The sequence below is a fragment of the Trachymyrmex septentrionalis genome, unplaced genomic scaffold (genome assembly GCF_001594115.1).
Source record: "Trachymyrmex septentrionalis isolate Tsep2-gDNA-1 unplaced genomic scaffold, Tsep1.0 scaffold60, whole genome shotgun sequence".
Classification (NCBI taxonomy): Eukaryota; Metazoa; Arthropoda; class Insecta; order Hymenoptera; family Formicidae; genus Trachymyrmex; species Trachymyrmex septentrionalis.
In genome coordinates this window covers 5,759,721-5,782,101 of record NW_017305779.1, presented here as the reverse complement: position 1 = coordinate 5,782,101, position 22,381 = coordinate 5,759,721, and the positions used below count along the sequence as shown (strand labels likewise).

At 33.4% G+C, this 22,381-nt stretch overlaps 5 protein-coding genes across 7 annotated transcripts in view; 3 read left to right on the top strand and 2 right to left on the bottom strand.

The window, feature by feature from the left end:
* Window positions 1-258, bottom strand: part of LOC108752525 — a 1,425-nt gene extending 1,167 nt beyond the window's left edge. Inside the window, exon 1 of the mRNA XM_018493374.1 lies at window positions 169-258. Within this exon, the coding sequence (XP_018348876.1) occupies window positions 169-241 (73 nt within the window). The 5' untranslated portion in view covers window positions 242-258. The remainder of the gene's footprint in view (window positions 1-168) is intronic.
* Window positions 259-1,794: 1,536 nt separating this feature from the next.
* LOC108752447 (protein PFC0760c-like) lies at window positions 1,795-8,491 on the bottom strand. 3 transcript variants are annotated; one of them, XM_018493268.1, is made up of 6 exons: window positions 8,365-8,491; window positions 6,567-6,656; window positions 6,006-6,191; window positions 4,712-4,801; window positions 3,463-3,631; window positions 1,795-3,225 (listed from the first exon to the last, which is right to left on the bottom strand). In XM_018493268.1, the coding sequence occupies exons 2-6, from the start codon at window positions 6,640-6,642 to the stop codon at window positions 2,103-2,105; spliced, it is 1,644 nt and encodes a 547-aa protein (XP_018348770.1). In that variant the 5' UTR covers window positions 6,643-6,656; window positions 8,365-8,491; the 3' UTR covers window positions 1,795-2,102. The 3 variants fall into 3 exon arrangements, with proteins under 3 accessions (XP_018348770.1, XP_018348771.1, XP_018348768.1); XM_018493269.1 differs by having other exon boundaries at window positions 6,567-6,651; XM_018493266.1 differs by lacking the exon at window positions 8,365-8,491 and having other exon boundaries at window positions 6,567-6,678.
* A 3,634-nt stretch (window positions 8,492-12,125) lies between these two features.
* On the top strand, window positions 12,126-15,275 carry LOC108752457. The gene is made up of 4 exons (XM_018493279.1): window positions 12,126-12,434; window positions 13,467-13,694; window positions 14,040-14,247; window positions 14,344-15,275. The coding sequence occupies exons 1-4, from the start codon at window positions 12,365-12,367 to the stop codon at window positions 14,888-14,890; spliced, it is 1,053 nt and encodes a 350-aa protein (XP_018348781.1). The 5' UTR covers window positions 12,126-12,364; the 3' UTR covers window positions 14,891-15,275.
* Window positions 15,276-17,576: 2,301 nt separating this feature from the next.
* On the top strand, window positions 17,577-19,552 carry LOC108752464 (cyclin-dependent kinase 1). The gene is made up of 4 exons (XM_018493293.1): window positions 17,577-17,738; window positions 18,147-18,439; window positions 18,854-19,173; window positions 19,242-19,552. Exons 1-4 carry the CDS (start codon window positions 17,702-17,704, stop codon window positions 19,483-19,485), a joined length of 894 nt encoding a protein of 297 aa, XP_018348795.1. The 5' UTR covers window positions 17,577-17,701; the 3' UTR covers window positions 19,486-19,552.
* A 1,087-nt stretch (window positions 19,553-20,639) lies between these two features.
* The window catches only part of LOC108752443 (apolipoprotein D-like), a 3,664-nt gene continuing 1,922 nt past the window's right edge, over window positions 20,640-22,381 (top strand). Inside the window, exon 1 of the mRNA XM_018493255.1 lies at window positions 20,640-20,759. The gene's annotated coding sequence lies outside the window, so the exon portion shown is untranslated. The remainder of the gene's footprint in view (window positions 20,760-22,381) is intronic.

The following is a 22,381-nucleotide window of genomic DNA, read 5'->3' as shown; positions in this document are numbered from 1 at the left end:
TTTTGATTTATAATTTAATTTTATGCTATAATTATATATATAAGTGTTTTTTATAGCATTTAAATTGTTGTTTCACATATTTTTCGTAAGCGCTGTTTTTTTATCAACTATAAAATATTGATTAAATTAAGCAAAAAATATTTATTAATTAATTAAGTTGTTTCTCACCAATGTAATTGCTCATAGAGGTACTCTGGGCACCTAACGCTAGTAGAGATACAAGTAGCCACTTAATTAACATGATGGCACAACTGCACAACCTGCACGCTTCAATGCTAATGGAAGACTGAAATTGGGCTCACGTTGGACCAAGACACAGAGACATCTGTTCATTAATTATGCATCAACTTTCAATAGTAGGTAAAATAAGAATGCTTAATTATCACGCTTAAGTGATGATTCACGATGCAAAAAGCAATCAACGACAAAGACATAAACACACTTTCATTTTTATTAAAAATCTAAGTTTTAGATAATTATTAAACCTGAAGGAACTCACTAACTCGAAAATTTGAAATTTTGCAAAAAGTACTATGCATGTACTGCACGAAAATCAAATTAGATGTTTTTTTCATTTTGACGATAAAATGGTTTTAAGGATGCAAGTATTTCTCTAACAAAACTTGATTTTTTATATTTTTACTTATTATATGTATTTTTAAAATCACAAAGAACATTGAGAAAATTAATTCTTAATTTATAATAATAAAGATAAAATTAATTATTAATTAATTCTTAATTTAATGCAATATTATCCAAAATGGTACATCTAACAAGCAGCAATTCTAGGTTTCACATTACGTAACAGAATTTAAAATTTTATTCCATGATTTAAGAAAATATTAAAGATAAGAGTCCGCTTGTCTTCATGTGTGTTATTATCATGTTTGATTATTAAAATTTATTTGTGTATTTATTAGTATACAACTCTTATCTTTAATTTTGTTGTACATATTAAGCAGTGTCAAATAATCTTAACTTTCTCTGTTGCGCAACACGAGAGCTTAAATCCTTAAATCATTGCATGATAAAAAATATATTATCATTTGTAAAAAACTACACTCAGCTGTATAAAACTACTGACAATTTTAGAAAAACTTTTCTGAAATATCGTGTTTCGAAAATCTCATAAAATAATTAAAAGTATTAACATGTTTTTATAATAATTAATTATTACAATATTATCCTTCCAAAATTTTCTGACAGAATTAACTTTAATTATTTAAAAAATATATTAAAAGTTTTTATACAGAACTTTAATAATTCAAATCAATTTAAATCAGTATTTCATTCAATTAATTAAAATTTAATTATAACAAAAATTTAATAATTAAAAACTAAATTAATAATTATACATATGAAAGGTATATACATATACAGCGCGTTATATTTATTTATTTATTACAGAGTCAATAAATAACTTAATAAATACATAAATCATAAATATTCATTTGCTCTTAATAAATAACATTAAACTAATCGAGCAAATTATTATGGCTGAGGTCACGAATAATTCGAGATATATTATATATATAATATGTATAAATCTTCCTTATAAACAGAAAATTCTCTGCATAATAAAATAAAATCCTTCTAGAATTTTGTTTCCAATACATAAATATTTTCTATTTACGCAATTCTATTTGAGCCTTCTCTTAAGAAAGCTCTTCCATCTTCGCTGTAAGATCTCGTATTTCAGTCTCCATATTATTCAATAAATATAAAATTAACTACAGTAAGAAATAAGATAATTGTGATAGCGAAAAGTAAACTGCTTATTTTCCAACAATCCAATTATTGTAAAATAGTAGCTGTAATTGTTAATAAACTTTTGTTTACAATTATTGTAATTAAAAAATAATGCAATAATTAGGATGTCGTAGAAACATACACCCGTTTTTAGCGAAATTGCATGTCAAGAAACGTTGACTCTTCCAATCTTATCATCACTGTCACAATTATATCAAAATCTACCGAATCTTCGCTAATCCAAACAAAACATCTTGAGTTTTGTTAGATCGACGAACTCATGGTCAGATAAGAAGGACGAGCTTTCTTTAATTTCCAATTATCCTACTGACTGGAGCAACGATCTGTACACTTCAAAGCCTCATAACTTTGCTTTGACGATTTCCGCTATAATGCCTCTTCCTGGCAAGAAATCCCAATTCAAGACCGTAATCCTCATCATCATGCTCGACATTAGTTTGATTGGACTTTGTATTTTCTTTGCTCTTCTTCTTTTTACCACCTGTATCTATAAGAGCACTCAACATGGCATTTTCTTCCTCGTCATCATCGTCATCATCATCTAAATCGGCAAAATCTTCAGCCTTTTCGTCCTCATCATCGTCGTGCTCTTCATGCTTCTCATTATCATCCAGTTTGTCGTCGTTCTCTTCATCTTCGTCTTCGTCTTCATCTTCATCATCCTTATCATCCTCATCATCGTCTTCAAGACTATCATCCTCGTCGTCGAGGTCTTCATCATCATCATCATCATCATCATCATCTAAAATATCGTCATCGTCATTATCTTCATCCTTAATAGGTTTCTTCGCTGGTTTCTCAGGATCAAGAATGGCGTTTACGCTAGTCGATGTCACCGTTGGTTTCTTCTTGTTTCCAACGACTCCCTTCTTCACTTTATTGACAATCGGCACTTTATCGGGTTTCGCAGTGTACACGATTTTGTTGGAGGATTCCGTGATTTGTTCATTATTCTCATCAGTACTGTCTTCGATATTACTCTCGGTCAATCCTGTATCTTCTTCTTCTTCTTCTTCTTCTTCTGCTTTAAATGGTTCCTGAGTACCGTCGTGTTCCTCGTAATTAGTTTCCTGCTCGTTGTTGAGCAGCTCATGATCCTCCAATGATGCGGGAGTCGTTGGTCGCGCTAGAATTGGTATAGTGAATTCCAATAACGGTGCCGCGGTAGTAACTTTAGGTTTTGTCGGCACATCGTCATCGCCAGTAAAGATATCCAATAAAGCACTGAAACCTAATGGATCGTCATCGTCATCGTCATCATCTGATTCTTGTGCATCTACTTCCGAGCCATCGGGAACGGAGTTCGTAATGGGTCTTTCATCATCTTCATCTTCGTCGTCATCATCCGAACCTAGCCCGAAAAAATCATCGTCGTCGTCTTCTTCTGAAGCAGCATCTGTCTCGACAGTTGGAAGTGGTTCGGCTGGTCGAAGCTTCAGACCATCTGGACCGAATCTGAAATTCAAGATCAAATTACGAAACACTATTTTTCATACAACATAGTTCTCTAAGAAATAGAACGTTTAGGAAAAAAAGGTGCCTCAGAGAGCTGTATTGTGTGAAATATTTTAATAAATAATTTACGTATTAAATCTTTTTATCTTTCTTCTCTTTACGAATTTATCTTGTATTTCATAAAGGAGAAAGAAAATTCAAATTTATATACTATATTTTTTTTTTCATTGTAAGTACCTGAAACAACTAACACGAAGAGTAGCTTCTAACTCGGTAGGAGATTGCAGTTCCAAACCGAGGCACGCTTTAAAATGATTCTTCGCGTCGCGTTGAATGGAATAAATTCTGCCACAAAATTTGGTGAAGCCACCAGGTAGCGGTACGCACACAGGCTTTGGATTCTTTCCTGAAATTTATAATATTCGATGCACATACAAGTTAAACTTTATATATTATAATTCTTTCAAAATCTTTCACCGAAATTTCGAAATAATGTACATCTAATAAATAAAAAAAATAAATAAATAAAATATTAAAACAATTTCATTAAAATATAAGTATATGCAGGTGTCTCAGATACTTATATTATCTGTACGTCATGATATCTGGAACCTGTATAATTCAAACAAATTGAGGTCGTCAAACGCGATTAAAAAAGAAGATAAACTCGATGTCGAAAAACTGTTTGTGTAAATACTTTCGCTCCGCTAGACTGACACGAATTCGTCGAGTGGCGCCTGTACGTCACTGTTGACTTCGTAATACGTTTTTTCATGAACGCACATACCGGAGAAATCACATACGGAACTGGCACGATAATATGAAATTAACTAGTATAACGAAGCAAAAGTATTTTTTATGTAGTATTGCACAGTTTCGCATTCTTTAAAAGGAAGTAAAAGTTTCAAATGCCATATATGCCATGCGTTCTATCAACAAATTCCAATGACAATGACAAACATACTATCGGGTGAAAGTCGAGTTATAACTTCCTGGACGTTACGTTAATATATATCTACCAAACGTTGATTCACTCGCAATTAACACATTTTTCTTGTCAATATTGTCGAGCGGTACACGTGCATGATTTAGTCTTTTGCAAGGCACGTGACATAAATTGTTCATCAAATAAAGAGATATATACTCTCAACGTCTATCAAGCTTAGTTTTTTCATAATTTATAACTGTATTATTCCAAATCAACAATTACAGGAATCACGCAAATGAAAAAAAAATCTTATTGTATTTCATTAGAAATTTTCTATAATTATTCAATACTATTTTTTGTTTTTTTCGTTTTGTAATATTAACGTTATTATAAACGTTATTATAAACGTTATTATAAACGTTATTATAAACGTTAAAATTCGGACTCTGCCATTTATTTAAATTTTCTCTATAATAAATAATTCACAGGAGATGTTGATTAATCAGAGAAAGTGGCAGAGAGAAAGAACTGTTAATCGTCACTAATGAATGTGATTACCATTAACAATCGTGCTGGTTAATATGTTGTCGCCAAAGCTCAGTTGGACTGCTAAATTGTCACCCTGAAGATACTGCAACGAAGCGCATCCTAGAATTTCAAATCAGAAATTCTTTATCAGAAAAAAATATTTATAAAAAATACATATCATAAGTTTTATTATGAAGAATTGCAGAAAAATTGCAGAATTATATTTTATTATGAAAAAATGCAGAATTAAATTCTATTTCATGTAAAATATAATAACATGAAATAGGGTAACTCCGGCAAATATGCCGCGCTGGGATTTACATCGCAGAAGTCAGAAAAAAAAGGAGTGGGATTATTAATGTTGTATTAGGGAGTGTTATATTTCAGTATTGTGTTATGATTTCAGTTTCTTACTGTTAATATTAATGTGAATACACATTATTGTTGTTGTGAGTTGAATCGATTTGTCACTGTAATAAGTAGCGTCATTATAAATTATAATTTATATAACAATAATTACTGTAGGGCGCTTAAAAGACATAGTGGTTATTTCGTGATAAATAAATGTAGAAGAATAGTAAAGCATGTTGTATAGCGAAATACAAGTGCTTTGCTCTTGTATACTTTGTTTAGTTTATTATTTTGTATGTTCTACCTGTTCGGGATATACAGCATTTTTAGCGGGCGGGATTTATGCCCAAAGTAGCTCAGATTGGATTCAGTGCAACAAACACGTTACATGATATGTACCTCATGTAATAACACTTGTAATATATGTAGGAAGATTGTAATTATTATCTATTATTTCATATACATATTTATCATTCTTATTCATTAATAAAACTTTGTAAACATATTTTAATTATTGTGTCATTTTACGTTTTATTTATAAGCATTATAAATTTTTTATGAGCCGTAACATACCCCCCTTCCCCTATGAGAAGTTATATATCCCTATGGGAAAAATTTTGCCTACGGCAAAAATCCAAGGGTTTCAAAAAGTTCTTTTTTTAATACAAAACATAAATATCTTAGATTTCTAATTTTTTTTTTCATAGTAGTAGACAGTATAAAGTTTTTACTGATATAGTTTATTCATTTACCTTAAAAATAGTAAATAATACTTAATAAATTAAGTTTTTGTTAGGTGCGGCGTACATATCGGAGTTACCCTAACGCATAATATATGATATAGCACGGTACTACAGATAACAAACGCATTAAAATTTAAATGCAGTATGGGAACGCAAGTATATAATCATATATTTGCCTTTCCATACTGCACTTTCATTTTTCATGCACAATTACATTGCGTGATAATTACCCGGTCCTTTCAGCTGAACAAGCGGTATGTGAAAGTCGCGACAGCAATTGCAAATGTTCTCGTTGCAAGTGCAGTATCGATTTACGCTATCAGTCGCTTGTTTTAGCGACATCGTTGATAAATCTATGTCACTCTGTTTTACATTATTCGCGGCACGAGCCACTCGATGCGTCGCCTCATTGTGATCTGTGAACATTTTGTAATTTAAAGCCATTTTAAACCTACAAAATTCATGTCAAAATTCAGAAATCCTGTCTATAATTTTATGTGGCGTGGAATACGAGCAAAATTTAAAAGTATATACATAAAATGTATATTAAAAAATACATACGTGCAATAAAATATACATATATAATTTTAAATAGAAATTTTGAAATCCTGAAATTTTTTAATTTAAGACAGTATAAAATGAGCTTTAAATAAGATGATTATTGCTTATTTTTATATATATTTATATGCACAATAAAATCTGTATAAAAATGTATTTCTATGTTTTCGACATTTTTATTTTTGCTTTTCTATTATTATTATTTTTTTTTTTCATAAAGTTGTTTTTCTCACCAATTACTCGGCCATAAGCCGCAAAGGCCACCAACAAGAGGATCAGCAACAGCTCAAAAATCGTCGATAATCGCATCTTTCCACTCTGTTCTGGAAACAATGCCAAAAACATGTGATGCATTTATAATATTACTGTGAAAAATACCCATTTTATATGTAGTGGCACGCACGTTCCAGTCTTATTACAGTTTCTTTCGGCCGATTCTGATAAAAAGGCACGACAATAAGAACCATAAAAGATAGATTTTACGCACGTGCCGTAATTCTAAATTAGCATGACGAATGTCATTTTGTAGTTTTATATCTGCTTTATATAGTATATTTTCCAATTATATAATAAAATTATTTTCAAACATTAAATTTTTTAACAGATAATAATCAGTATATATCTCATTTTATCTCTCACTAATCAATAAAATGAAATATTTACACATTGTATTTGAATTAACTGCAAACTTTTTTTAAAAGCCATTCAATAAGCCGTTGATTAAGAATTTCCAAAACTTTTAGGTCTTCTTTCACATAATTTTAATAAAACATCTAGATACTTATATTTTACATACAATTACTAAACTTTTTCTCGAAAGCTCGTTTTGTCGATTAAGCAACTTTTGAGATCACATTGATCAATTTTACGCAGTGTGCATTTAGCTTACCATGCACAGAGACCACATTAAAAAAAAAAGAGTACGTTGAATGTGTTTCTTTTCATAATTATTTCTCCCGCCTTCCGATGATTATCCCATAACCCTCGTCGGCAAACAATAGAGACACTCGTTCCGCTCATCAATTGTTGAGGTAGAGCGGTAATTTCATACTTCTACTTCTCGATTCATAAAAATATCTCTACCAGAACCACCGCGATACTTTCGTCTCTCAAATAAACAACCAGACAAAACGTCCCAGACGCGGAAAACGTATTCTCCTTCCGGTTTTAAACACAAGCTACTAGCGACCGGTTGACCCAAATCCCGGTCACGGTCAAAGGCGTGCGTATAAGAAAGGCGCTTACTCGAGAGACTCGATGGCAGACTTTAGTAGCACGAGAAGATGCGTAGCTTTACGCGCGGAACAAATACTCGTGTCACCGTTACAAAGTGCGTCACATATGGTCAAGGTGTTGGATACGATCAACACTACGTTTTGACACATCGTATGTGAGATCGATTCCTCACGCGTCGCTTCGTACGGAGACCAAACTGCGGAAGTGATAGTGTGAGAAGTTTAATTGAGCGCAAACGATGATCTATAAAATGATTTCTACATATTCTTGCTTCATAAATCTACACTTGTCAAGATAGTAGATAGATAATAAATATTCATTAATCTTAAGCAAGATAATAAATATTATAGTGAAAAAAATGCATTTATTATAACATAATTATGTGTAATAATAATATGTGAGCCTTGATTGTACGCTAATTTAAATTTAATGGCGCATGTGTAATGTTTAATTTCCAAATAATTTAATGAATCAAATAAAACTCTTGTCAATTTCATATAACACATAATAAAGAAGCAAAGATCATGAAATGTTCGTTAATTTAATTTTATATATAAGCTTTATTTTATTAGTTAATATTTTACGGACAATGTAATTCTATTAAACGTATAAAAGCTACACACAGAAGATATATATTATTATATAAAAATTATTTAAAGAATTACGCATTATTACGTTAAATAATTAATTATTCACACGTGGGCGATTGTTCAGTGAGAGACTCCTCGTTTTTTATCGCGGCGTGTTTCCCAATTTTCCAGGCCCTCCAAATGCACAAATTGTAACTTTACCCACCTGTGGATTGTTAAAAAGAAATCCGAGGAGGCAGCCGTGCTCGTGCTCTCCTGTCTCTTGCACCCTACAGCTCTTTTTCCTTGACTCTTCGTCTTACGGAGGCCAATGTCCAACTGAAGATGCCGCCTAACTCCCCCCAAGGTTTCTTTAAAAGTCGGTCAGGCCACCACCACCTGTCCGCCAAGCCGCTGTTAGGATTATTAAACATTCTAATGTGCTCTAGGTAAATCAGAGGCGGCCCCTAACCAACCACGTCGTTCCGATCCTCTGTCGTCCTTGATCGGGCTACGACGGCGTTGCCGTCGTCTCGACGACGAAAGCGGGAAGTCCACTTTTCCATCTCTTCTCGAACCGGTACCAGATGCCCAGATGTACACAGATGAATGAAGATGGTTCCGGATGATTCAACTCACACGAAAATATCCGCAGGAGAGGGGAAAGTCACGCTGGTGACGTCCAACGTCCTTTAATTGCGTCCGGATTCCGACAGAAAAAGCGACAAGTCGCCCCGGGGATGATCTTCGCGATATGCTTATCTGAATTTGTTTAGGTTGTTATTATAAACAGTTGAATGACATATGTGGTATTCCGAATTAATATTATAAAGTGATATACATGATAGAAATTACATATATGATTAATTCAATTTTATAAGCATTACAGTTATAATTAATTTACAGTCATCATAATAATGTGACCTACTATTATATTTTCTACCAACAAAACTATATCGATGACTCGCAATGCATCTACGATTAAGTAAGTGACATCAATTCTTTAGTCGCATTGCACATACTGATTGTTTTGACATCTATATCATTGTTTCATGATCACACGATCCTTAATAACCAATAAATCAGCTTTTTCTGAAATTTATTTGGCAACTATTGACAAGATAATTACTTCAAGAGTACTTCAAGCAAATAAAAAATCTAACATAAACAAAGTTGATTTTCTTTTTATAAATTTTTTCAATTTTTGTTTTCTTTAATACTTTTTCTTGTAGTTAAAATAAAATTGTAGATATTAAAAATATATAATACAAGTAAAAAAATTTTATATAAACACGTGTATAATTATATAACATGTATGTGTACATATATTTATACAATATATATGTAATATATAAATTAAAATTTTTCCCATTCTGAAGAAAACTGGTAACTTTATCCTCAAAGAAAATTAAAGATAAGTAGCATTGAGAATTAATATCATTAATCGAATTATTTTCATTTTTCTAAATATTTTCTAACTTTAAGCGCAGACACTGCGCTATCAGTCGACGCCATAAACTCATGCCAGCCGTGAATACCACGGTTTGTGACACAAATTCTAACCGAAGACCCACTTTCGTGCGCGCCCAGTCTCTCGCGGGAATTTCGTCGCCATACGAGAGAAGAAAGAAAAGAAAAATATCCGGAACGCAACGAACGACACGAGTGCAGTACGAAATTAATGCAGGTGCTCGCTCGTACGTTCATACATTTGTTCATTTGTTCGTACGTTCGTTCGTCTTCAATCGATTCACGGAATCATGTTTTGGCTAAGGAGGGGCCTTTCTCCGGTTAGTGGGTCGAAGAAAGTAGTGGCTCACCAAGAGTGGTTTACCTTGGTTAATATTTGTTCGTTTGTTCTCCAATGCCCCAGGTCGTCGATAGCGATGGCATCAAACTTATCGCGAGTAGTGGCTTATTAGACGTTTCACCTCTTTAAGTGCTTCAAGAAATAATGGCATATAATAAGAAAGAAAACTTAAAATTCTAATAAAGATGATTATAGCAGAGAGATTTTTAATCCTAATTTTTAGACGCATTTTAAGCGTCAAACAAAGCTTTAGTACGACAATAAATTATTTAAATACATAATAAATACTTCGATAAGAACTGCTCCTGTGCGGTGTTTTAAAAGCCAGAAGAAATGTACAGATTTCTTCAATGATAGGATTGTGCAGAAGTTACCAAAATGCATCGCTGTGTTTGATCCCATCGCTACCAAGGCTATCTCGGATATGATAACTCGATCTTCGGGGGTTCCTAAGTTGATGAACGAGACATATGACCCGGAAATATGTAGGCCTTGATTAAACGGGAGGCAAACAAGTTTTTACGTAACGTCGTGGAATAATCGTTTGGATGCAACGTATCTCCGCGTTCTCTTCGCAGTTGTATCGCGTCGCAGAAAAGAAAAAAAGAAAAAAAAAAAGGATTGTGGGCGGTTTCCGACAAGTGCAATCGCGCTTATCGGCGATTAGATTCGCGATTAAGGTGGAGTAATCGCCTATCCGTGACATTGACGTCTCACGATATTGACGGCACAACACTATTATTTGTGCAATTATCTAACCGCCGATCGTTTCCGCGGCGACGATCGATGACAGAGCAGATTATGAGCGAATTGCTTCCGATCGTTCCCTCTTCTGACGTAATTCTATAGGCTTGAAGAGAAATCGATTTTTTTTATTGAGATCTATTTTCGAAATTGATCGTAATCTACATTTCGCGACCTCGTCTCTCGGCTTTATCAAATGCCGTTCGACACATTTTGCGCATTTCTAACGCAAAAAAATAAATTTTACAGACGAATAGAGAAAGTCACATTCTGTTATTATAATGAATCGGGTCTATTTCAGAAAGGAATGTTCCCCTTCGAGAGAGACCGTCTTTTCACTCAGCTTAGTCCACGATCACATATTTCGCTCCGTTTCCTATATCTCATAGTCACGCGTGGCCAACCGCGCCCACACTCCAAAAAAATAAAAAATATCAGGAATGCGACACGCTGTGCAATCCATAGAACGGAATCGTAAGTGATTTTGCAGTTCGCGAAGACCGTGACTTTTCTTCAAACGGTGAAAGCCGAGGAGAGGATCCTCAAGCAGAAGAAAGGAGATAAGTCGCGTTATTAAATTAGAAAACACTTGCTCACAAAGTAAAACGAGCTTCTTTAAGTATTTCATATACATTAGTGTTTTTTTTTTGTTCATGGAAATTATATGCAGTAATTTCTACAGTAATTAAAGAGGAAAAAGTTAACAATACCGATAATTAAACTCTAAAATGGAACGTTTGGAAACGTTATAAAATTACGAATCGCAAGTACAAGAGTGTTCGACAAAATATTAAAATTATTATTTTTTATTTCTAATTTTAGTGCTATTGAATTTATTTGTTGACAAGTAAATATTTTAAAATATTTTTGAAGATTATGATTTATCAGGCTTTGATTTTGTCCCAGCTAGAAAATTTATAACAGCATTTTATTGGATTTCACGACTTTCACACGTAAGAATGTGAAGATGTCTCGAAATAACAATCCTCGGAAAGAAATTTCCAAAGAGAGAAAATGTGCATATCTACTTTTCCATTTTCTACAAAATTTCCAGAAAATTGTAGACCTGTTATATGTCAAATCTTCAAAGTTTCAGTAACCTCGAAGAAAAATCTCAAAATCATCCACTTCCAGCTTCACGGACAATAATACTCAAAAGAGTAGCCCAATACCTCTTGTTCCCCATTCGCCGACACGTCTTATGCCGACACGTCGCAGAGGGGCACAGTGCCAACGGTCGCAGTTCCCCCGCGGTACCAAGCTGGCGGAGGAAGGAGGTCACCCGGTCACCCAGATGAGGTTCCTTGCCCGCCGTTTGTTGCCCCCTCGTTACGTCGCGTCGCACATCGACGGTGGCCGTCCGGGGTGCCCCACCGACCACAACGGTCTTGACCAATCCTGTCCCCTGTTTTCGTACCGATCGCCGAACCGGTCGGCGATCCGACACTCGTGGAACCGGCGCCGTATCCAGATTTAAGCTTCTTCTTTGCCGGGCAGGATCTCCGAAGATCTTCTCACTCGCGCGTTAGTTTAATTTTGAATCATCCGTCATTCGCGCGGTCACAGCACCGCAATAGATCCCGATCATCCGACTACTGCTCGATCAAGGGATCGAGCGTGATCGTAAAGGGAACGACTCAGTTGAACTAACAGTAATTTTGAGGAATACGCCATGGCTGTGAGAGCAACGATCCTGGTGCTGATGGTCACGTTGGTGGTCGTCGCGTCCGCTGGATTGCTCGGTGAGCTGTTTGAAGCAAAATGTGATTAAGAAACGCTAGTGCGAAGATTCGGGTTCGCGCGGGTACATGCGCTGGAGATTTCAATGCGCGGACGCACGTGTTTGCCTGCATTGGCGCGATTACATTATTGTTTTGTATCGTCAACATGATAAACGCAACGAAAAGAGATTATATGACCGGTTACTTTCTATTTGTTTGAAAAACGAAATGTAGATTGGCGTTTAATTCATTTTGCCATGAAATAAAGCTAACTTGTGCCGTGAATACGGTAGTTTATTGTTAGAATAAATAATTCTTTTTACAGTGTTTTATTTGAAATCGTATTGCTAACAGTTGTATTACAAAGAAAAGAAAACTATTTACTTTTCTAATGCAATAAATGCATTTAAATCTATGCATTAAAAATTTTTAAAAGCAATTTTATATCTATTTTCTATTTTTAAACAGATTAAATTCTTTAATGTATATTGTTGACAACAACATATTGTTTTACATATAATTTTCGAATTATTAATCCATTTCGTATACATTAAAAAAATATTCGGATAATAGTTCCCCGATAACAGTTTAAATTAGATCTTTGTTCTCTAATTTCACTTTCTTATGCTACTCAATTCTAAGCTACCTTTGTCTCTATTATCAATCGTCGTCCATAAAAACTGACGAAAGGTGCCCTCAAAACTGTCATTCAGCCACTCGATCTCGATAATGCGCGAGAAAGTACACCGATGGAAATCCATGCATTGGCACACTTATTAGCATCCAGGTGTAGTTCCCCGATCCATAAACATGGGTATAAACATTTCAAATGTTACAGTCTAATTCGTCATTTCTCCACAGGAGAATCCAAAGAAAACTTTTACGACGCGACGGTGAAACGTGTAGAAATTTGGCTTCCATTTGACTTTCGATCGGCGGCACGACTTTCGTTTCGTTCCGATTTCTCTATTCCGAGTTTCTCTGCCACGCGCGTCCCTTATCTTTCTCACATATATGCGTACATATACACACACATGCGTTTCCTGCCCGCAGAGACCCTGCTCTCATGGGACCTGCCGGAGGTCGAAGCGAGATCGTCCACGTCGCAGTCCAAATGCCTGTGCCAGACTTCCGGTTGTCTCTGCTGCGTCGACTTAAACTTGACGGCCACTATTGATCTAGGTGGCCCAGCTTGCGTCAATATTAGGCAGAAAGAGCAGAATATCTCATTAAATTTGAATTATGGCGATAATCCAATTCACAATGCGACGATAAGGATCGGTAAGTAGTAATCAAATCGTAATAATAATAAAGGAATCTTATTTGTATTGAATTTTAAATTAAACCTAATATTGTCTAATAACAATTTAAATTTAACATGTTGAATTATAGATTAAAATTCAATTGAAAATATTAATATAACTTCACCGTGCATATATTTAATAGTTTTTTGTAATCTGTATTTTATATTTCTTCTTCTTTTTACATTAGGCTTTTAGCCTGTGTTTTATATTTCGATTTATAAAATACAGATATTTTAATATTTATCTATTAATGTCTACATTTTTTATATCAGATAAATGGACACATTAATCGGACTAATCATTAATATTTTTATTTTTGCAGCGAACGCAGCCAATAAACCGACATGCATGAATTTATTGTCGGATTTGGCTCAGATTTGCGCGCGATTTACATCAGTGAAGCAATCTGATGTCGGTGGCTACGATGGTTGTATGGTAATCGAACCGGCTTTGTTGGGTGCACCGCAAGCTACATACCACATAGGATGCTTCAATTTTTATCAGGGTGTCCGACAAGTGGAGGTCTCTGCGTAAGTATCTCTGTGATCTAGTTGAAAGTATTTGAAATGCAAAAAATATCTCATATATAAAAGAATGTCTTATTACTTTCTTTCGATCCTACGCAGCATCACGGAAACAACAGAACCCATTGATAACGCAGACGAAGAAGAGGACACTCTTAACACCGACGAGTTGATCGCTGCAGTGTCCGCTAGCGCCGAGCAAGGTATCGCGTTGTTCACTCAATGGCTGGGTCTTAATCTGAATCCAAAACTGAATCTCACAAGCAAAGACAATGGACAACAAGACCATCAACAGCAAATAACGAATAATGAACGGACAGGACCCTCAATTGACGTGTCTTCGAGATCGGCCCGCAATATGGACGATGCTGTCCAGAACGAAAAAAACGATGAGCGGTTCAAACAACTGTTGAGCGCTCAGGACAATGTCCTGAAAGGCTCAGCGACTATCGGACAATCTCATGGCGCGGAGACAACATTTGTTTACTCTAAACCAAGCGATCTAATGGCTGACAGAAACGCGACCGAAGAGGCCAAGAAGAAACTTGAAGCGGAAGCTGTGGTACCGCAACACCGGATCGTGGTACCAAAAGAGTCCAGGAGAGGCGGACGGGCATACAACATTCATCAACACGTCAATGAAATCTGAGTTGTGCCGTGTGATCGGTACCTCGTGCAGGAAATTGTCAACTCATTCTTTTAGAGCTAGAGTGCTGCACCTAGACTATTCTCGTATGTATGCACGCGGAGCTGGGTGATGGAGAGGAGGTTATTACTTCATTTAATCTCGCCCATCGCGGTAATTTAATCTTTACGATCAGTACAAATCGTGATCCTCGATAATATCATTGAGGCTAATGCTGATAAATCAATGTATCGCAATTTGCGATATAACGAAGCAAAATGGGATTGCAACTTAGATGGGATTCGCACCATAGTTCAATCTTCGGTAGCTTAAATTCTCCGTCTCCTGAAAAATTCGTCCCTGTATTTCCAAATACTATAGTGCATATAAAAGCTACATAATAATAGCATAATCGTTATATGTACCACATTACATGGAAATACAGAGATAAAAGTTTCTTCTTTTTAACATCAATCTAAGTAAGAGTAATTTTATTGTTTATTAATTATTTTGAAGTTTCTTATAGGATAGAATCTAAAAAGATAATTTTTACAAGCTTTACATATTATTTTGTTAAATTAAAAGATTTTGATAAATCTTTCAACAAATCTTTCTTACTTTGATGCGTAGTTTTCCCTACTGTTGCGATTTTATCCTATTCATTATACGTGCATCTCAATTTTATTCTCGCTCAGCTCCTCAAATATGATCTCCCGCGATTGTGATCAATGTTTGCTTGTCGATTTCATTCCAAAATCATCGCTTTTCTTGCGATGATGTACTAATCTACAATAATTACTCAAGATCTTGACTAAACGTATAATTGATCCTACGTTTTACTAGAGAATTAGTTGATCAAATGTTAATTAACTGACAATAATTTATTTATTAAAAAAAAATTAAAAATAAATATTTGATGACTTCGAATTTCCAAAGATCAAGCATTGTATATCAATAATAACTTAGGCGTTTCTTGTCGTACACATTACATGTTTCTTCCTCTTCAAGCTTGTCGTAATTTAAAAAAAAGTATAACGACAGTTTCACGCCATCCGTGTACATACTATAAATTAGTATTAAAAAATACGAAATAATAAACGGAATGGGCAATACGACTGTCACAAGGATATTTAATTAATTCTGCGTGTGACACGGAAATAATAAATGAATAATAAAATATTCACACATTATATATGTTAGTTCTGTTATTCATTATTTCGTTGATTACGTTCCTCCTTCTCCTTATACATACGTATAATACATATATCAATGGTTGTAATATTTATTTGCTCGATCCGGCTTTAACTGTAGAACATCTCGATACTAGCTTTCCAACAAGAATACAAATACAGTGTAATACAGTGAATCATTACATCCTTGTTGTTTGCCTACGTTGAAAAAAATAAAACGATTCACTGTGTTACACAGTGTCTGACTGTGTCCTTGTTGGAAAACACCCACTATTAAAGACCGTCAACCCTGGGCAAATTTTCGGCGGAAAAAGAACCCCAAGGATCCGGAGGTAATTGAAGAACGCTGACATTATCGATAATTGATATAAATTTGCTATTATTAATATAAATATTTGACTTATGTATGTACATTATTAAATTTATGATTTTTTATTACATAAAAATTTACATAAATGTTCCATAAATAAATATGTATACTTGTAAAACTATAATATCCTATATATTGCAGAAAAATTACAATTTTTTCTCTGGAGTTATCATCTCTGTTGATAATCATAAACTTTGACGATGACACTGAAATCACAATTTTAAAGAAAAATTAAGTATTATTGAGTTCTAAATTCATACGTCTACTAAACTAATAAATTATAAAATTAGTACAATATTATTAGTTTTTAACTCTAAAGGTATATTCACATAAACGTATAAATCACATTTTACATGCGTCTTTATAAAAGAAATGCGATTGGATAATTTTCTTTATGCATACGTTTGTGTGGTTATGCAAGTTGTGTGAATGTATTCTTAGAAGCTGGAAATTGACAATCACGATCGTTAATTTTCAACTTTTAATTTCTGATTTATAACTAATGGCTTATTGTATAATGGCCATAAAGCGGAAAGCACAGACTTTTGCATAATGCATAACACATGAGGCATAAGAAAATGAATCTATCAAAGTTTTTTATTTCCTTCCTTTCCGTAAAATAAAGGACTCCGATTGGTTGATTTTTTTATGCCTCAGGTTTCATGCGTTATGCAAAAGTTTGTGCTCCCCACTTTAGAACTAATTGCTCGGTAAGTAAGCTGTCACTGCTAATACTTTTGTTTTATGAGTTTCGGAATGTAGCTTGCTCACCGAATGATTGGTTCTTATTTATAAATCCATGAGTAAGAACCAATGGGCGCATTCAAACCGGACAAAGCAGCTAACCTGCTCGCCGAACGATTGAATGTGATTGGTTGAATCTATAAGTAACAACCAATCATGTTTATTTGCTTGGTGAGTAGGCTAGCCGTTTTGTCAACTTGAACGCGCCCAATCACTTGGAGTGCAAGCTACGTTCCGAAATCGATCGAAGAAAAACTATTGTAATCTTTCTGTAATCGGCTGTACATAAAATTTTTCACTTTTCACATTCCTTCCGTTCTAAGGAAAAAGTTACATGATCGATACCTAGGGCGCAGCAGCATGCAGTAAACTCTTCATGTGTTATCCAGTGTTACCAATATGGCGTCTTGTTTGATTTAAATTTGTTCGTTAAGTATTAGGCGACAAGGCGAAACACGAGAACTGCATCTCCGGATTGTGAAAAGGAATTTCGAGGACTATATTACTGAACCAGCATCTACGTCACACACAATGGATAATTTCATAAAAATAGAAAAAATTGGAGAAGGTGAGTGCACAGAAAATACGAAAAGACTGTTGATGTTAAGCTATTGTTGCATCGCATGCATTGCACGTGTTAGTAATTAATGAATATTTGTTCATTTATAATATTTGAACGTTCTTCTCGGCTACTGATATATTTATTATATATAATGAAATAAGATTCCCGTTTCTTTCTTTTATATAACATATTTAGAGTATTTATATATATTCAAGTATTTGGCTAAACAGAAAATTATACATTTGTTAAATGGGCAAGTGCAATATTTAATTGTTAAGTAATACCTGATATAAAATTACATTCTATTTTAACCATATACAAATTATGTAAAACGTTTTGGTCAGTAATGTAAATATTGGAGTATTGGGAATGTAAGGTATATAGCAAATTATTACAAATCTTGATATTCTTTAGGTACTTATGGAGTAGTATACAAAGGAAAACATAAGAGGACTGGAGAAATTGTAGCCATGAAAAAGATTCGCTTAGAAAATGATGACGAGGGAATACCATCAACTGCTATTAGGGAAATTTCATTGCTCAAAGAATTAACTCATCCGAACATAGTGAGCTTGATCGATGTATTAATGGAAGAGTCAAAACTGTATCTTATTTTTGAATATCTCACTATGGACCTAAAAAAATACATGGATAGTTTGGATAATAAACTGATGGACTCAGCTGTAGTTAAATCATATTTGTATCAGGTTTGTTTTTATTAAAAAAATATTTAGTCTTATGCTAATGTTATAAAGATTCTTTCCCAGAAGAAAAGATGAATAAGTTTAGTCTTTGTAGCTTAATTCTAGATAGAAAATTTTAGTGCATTCCAATATAGCGATAAAGAACAGGCCTAATATTCTAGAAAGTTATAGTGCATTCCAATACAGTGATAAAAAAGGTTAAATATTCTAGCTGGCTGAATCATTTTAAAGCTAGATAAAAAATTGTATTGCTCTATCAGACTACACTAAAACTTTCTATAAGATAAGATAAAAAGAATATTTTATTACTATATTAGAATAAATAAACTATAAAGAATAGATTTTATTAAATGCTTAAATTGCCAAATTTTTATCGAGATCATGTTTATGCACTAATACAATTGCTCTCTGTCTCAGATCACACGTGCAATTTTGTTCTGTCACAAGCGTAGAATATTGCATCGTGATTTAAAACCACAGAATTTGCTAATTGATAAGACTGGAATTATCAAAGTAGCAGATTTCGGACTTGGAAGAGCATTCGGAATCCCAGTGAGAATATATACACATGAAGTTGTAACTCTGTGGTACAGGGCGCCTGAGATTCTCCTCGGTGCTACTAGATACTCGTGTGCGATTGATATGTGGAGTATTGGATGTATTTTTGCAGAAATGGCAACTAACAAACCATTGTTTCAGGGAGACAGCGAAATTGATCAACTTTTCAGGATATTCCGGTAAAATTTTTATATGTTATTATAAAAATATTTTTTCTTAGCTGTTTAATGATTATTGTGTCTTACAGAATACTAAGAACGCCTACGGAAGAAATATGGCCAGGTGTAACGCAACTGCCAGATTACAAAACGACATTCCCAAATTGGATGGCGAATAACTTGGACTTGCAAGTAAAGACGTTGGAGCCTGATGGATTGAATCTATTGGAAGCTATGCTCACGTACGATCCTGTATATAGAATATCCGCACGAGCAGCGTTGCAACATCCCTATTTTAATGATTTAGATACATGCAAAATACCCGCTGTGTAAAACATAGAAACTATTCAAGCAAAAGAAGTAAAACTTTACATTTTTAATCATGTGATTACGTGAAGAGTATGTCTCTAGGTGTACTGAAAGTTAATTTATTTGAGTAAATGTTCATTTTGTTTAATCATATCGATTAAAGTTTATATTTTTTAGTAGAACTCATTTTGTGTGCGATCAGTATGGTTTTTATTAAATTACATACATTTCATACTTATATAAGTTATTGGAATATATTAGTATTTTACGTATTATATTGCACTTAAGTAAGTTTTATACAGTATTTCATTCACTATTACTTTAATTAATGATATCAATTTCATATATTCTTGTGTTTAACATATCGATCTTGGCTCGATAAGTTATTACTATATTCAAACGTTATATTTTACTTATTCTTACGTTTAATTTACTTTGTCTACTTAATAAGATATATAGTTCTGCATCACACACAAAGGAATCAATTATTAAGGAAAAATTAAATTCTATATGATGTGTCAAATAAGCTGACATCTTTATGCCTTATTCTCTGATCTAAAAACTTTACAATCATAAATTGACTATTAATAGCAAATAAGATTAGTAATTTATAACTATCCACTAAAAGAATATCTGAGGTATACGTGTCTTAATAGAAAATTTACATATTGTTGTGTTGGTCGCATTAATCTACGAATGCTTAATTAAAAAATTAAATGTAAAAATTTTGTATCTTATAAATAAATATTTTATTGATACACTTCGAATAAATCGATTATATCAACAATAAAAATTATTCTATCAGATTGTTACCTATTATATATTATCATATATATAATAGAGCTCACTTTAAATCGTAATCGTTTCTGAGAAATGTAAAAGGACTTGCATATATACCATATACGGAGAGAATTAGTAATTCTCAGAAATATGATTCGTATTATACGTTCATGTATACTTTGATGCGTCACATGCTTATTGAACGTAATTGAACGTCAGTGATAATTATGATAATTTTACATTTTTTAAAGAAATGTGCAAATATATATAAGACAGTAGCAAATTTATCATCGTAGAAAAAAGAAAGATGAATCAGTATGAACTAATTCGCGATTTACAGGGAAAAACAGCAAGATATTATATATTTCGATCGTGTTATGTGAATATCGGTGAATGTATATGTGACCTATAATTGTGGGGTACGCCGAGAGTGGGGCACTAGCCACATAAAGTCCATCTCTCCAGTGGAACTTGTATTTATAGTGCAAACGCAGAGAACCGCAGCATCAACCTCCATAGTGAGTACAGTTTTAATATCTCTTTTTCAGATACATTAACTCTTTCTCGTACTTTATGTAAACATTTTTATCAATCATTATAGATAATATGGCTTTAAATTTCCATTCATTTACTTTAAAAATCTTGTTTCGCTTTTCGCACATATTCGAGAAAAGTCATCGCCTATCATCTCTTGTATGAGACAAGCCGAGAAAATAATAGCAATTAAAAATGAAAGTTTCTTTTTTACTTTCTCTACGAAATAAATCTTGGCCTTACTCCTGTAAAACAGAGCTTCTTGCAAGCAGAAAGATAAAGACTAATTGATTTACATTGGTGCGTATATGGAATGAAAATATTCTCAGTGGAGTGAAAGGTCGAAACATGTCGACTCTAATCGCACATTCATCGGTCATCACCGCGCGTTTATTATAGAGTAAGAACGAGAGACGAAGACAGCCACTAATAATATAGGAATGTAAATTTCGGAGGTCCTTGACGCTCCGTGATGTGTATCCAAGGCGAGTATAAGTCATGCTCCACCGGTTACCAGGTATCTAGTTATACCTGAAATCCGAGATTGTGGCTGTGTATGAAAAGAATCACTTTACTCGACAAGCACGAAATGCATACACGGATTGTTACGCCCAGAAAGTCTTGAGATATTGAAAAATGCATGACGTCACTACTTTCGTTGAAATCTTTTAGATAATTGCGTCGGAAACTGCATTGGATTTATATCGCTCATCGTTCCATATACATATAGGCACTTACTATTAAATAGATACTCTAATGAAATTTTGTATTCTATATTATTTCTATATTATTATTATTGTTGTTAAACAATAATAATATAATATAACGCTAGTTTGTTTACAAAGCAAATATCAATAATTTGAAACGACCGAGAGACAAGCAAATAAGATATTAAAATAAGTGGATCCTTTTTTTAAAACACGTTTAATAAGATAGTATATATAATAATGTTTAATAAAATAACAATATATATTTTACGTTTCGGTTCACAGAAACTCTTCATCAGTTAAATAACATAAAAATTAACATTCATAAATCTTACATCTAACTCTAAAATAATAACTCGGTAATCAGATAGAGTTTCCGCATGTAATGTAATCATAAGAAGTGCGGACACATACTATGTTCATAATAATAAAATAATTGGCGTCAATGCAAAGCTCAATAACAAATTCATTGTTTGACAGCGAGAATTACAGCGAGTTCCCAAGCAGAACAAGTCACGTTAAAATGACATTAAAATAAATCGGAAATGATTGAAAAATAACTTTTAATGATCGTTTTGATATCATAATGACTTATTGTTCTGGTTAGGTTAAGTCCAATGTCATATTATAAAAATATAGTGCAGTGTGAAGTAAGCCGAAACATAAATTATATATTGCTATTTTATTAAAAACATTATTATATATGTTATTTTATTAAATGTTTTTAAAAAAGGATCCACTTATTTTAATATCTTATTTGCTCGTCTCTTGGTTGTTTTGAATTATTGATATTATTATTATTATTATCATCATCATCGTTGTTATTATTATTATTATTATTATTATTATTATTATTATTATCAAAGTAATTATAATAAATGATTAATGGCCACATTTTT

Bases quoted from the DNA above. Each gene is read 5' to 3' on its own strand.
- LOC108752464 (XM_018493293.1), top strand. From the start codon at position 17,702: ATGGATAATTTCATAAAAATAGAAAAAATTGGAGAAG. The intron at 18,440-18,853 runs GTTTGTTTTTAT...TCTCTGTCTCAG, and splicing joins TTAAATCATATTTGTATCAG to ATCACACGTGCAATTTTGTT. The intron at 19,174-19,241 runs GTAAAATTTTTA...TGTGTCTTACAG, and splicing joins CAACTTTTCAGGATATTCCG to AATACTAAGAACGCCTACGG.
- LOC108752457 (XM_018493279.1), top strand. From the start codon at position 12,365: ATGGCTGTGAGAGCAACGATCCTGGTGCTGATGGTCACGTTGGTGGTC. The intron at 12,435-13,466 runs GTGAGCTGTTTG...TCCTGCCCGCAG, and splicing joins CGCGTCCGCTGGATTGCTCG to AGACCCTGCTCTCATGGGAC. The intron at 13,695-14,039 runs GTAAGTAGTAAT...TTATTTTTGCAG, and splicing joins CAATGCGACGATAAGGATCG to CGAACGCAGCCAATAAACCG.
- LOC108752447 (XM_018493266.1), bottom strand. From the start codon at position 6,678: ATGTTTTTGGCATTGTTTCCAGAACAGAGTGGAAAGATGCGATTATCG. The intron at 4,802-6,005 runs GTAATTATCACG...TTGAAATTCTAG, and splicing joins TGTTCAGCTGAAAGGACCGG to GATGCGCTTCGTTGCAGTAT. The intron at 3,226-3,462 runs GTACTTACAATG...CTTGAATTTCAG, and splicing joins CTTCGTGTTAGTTGTTTCAG to ATTCGGTCCAGATGGTCTGA.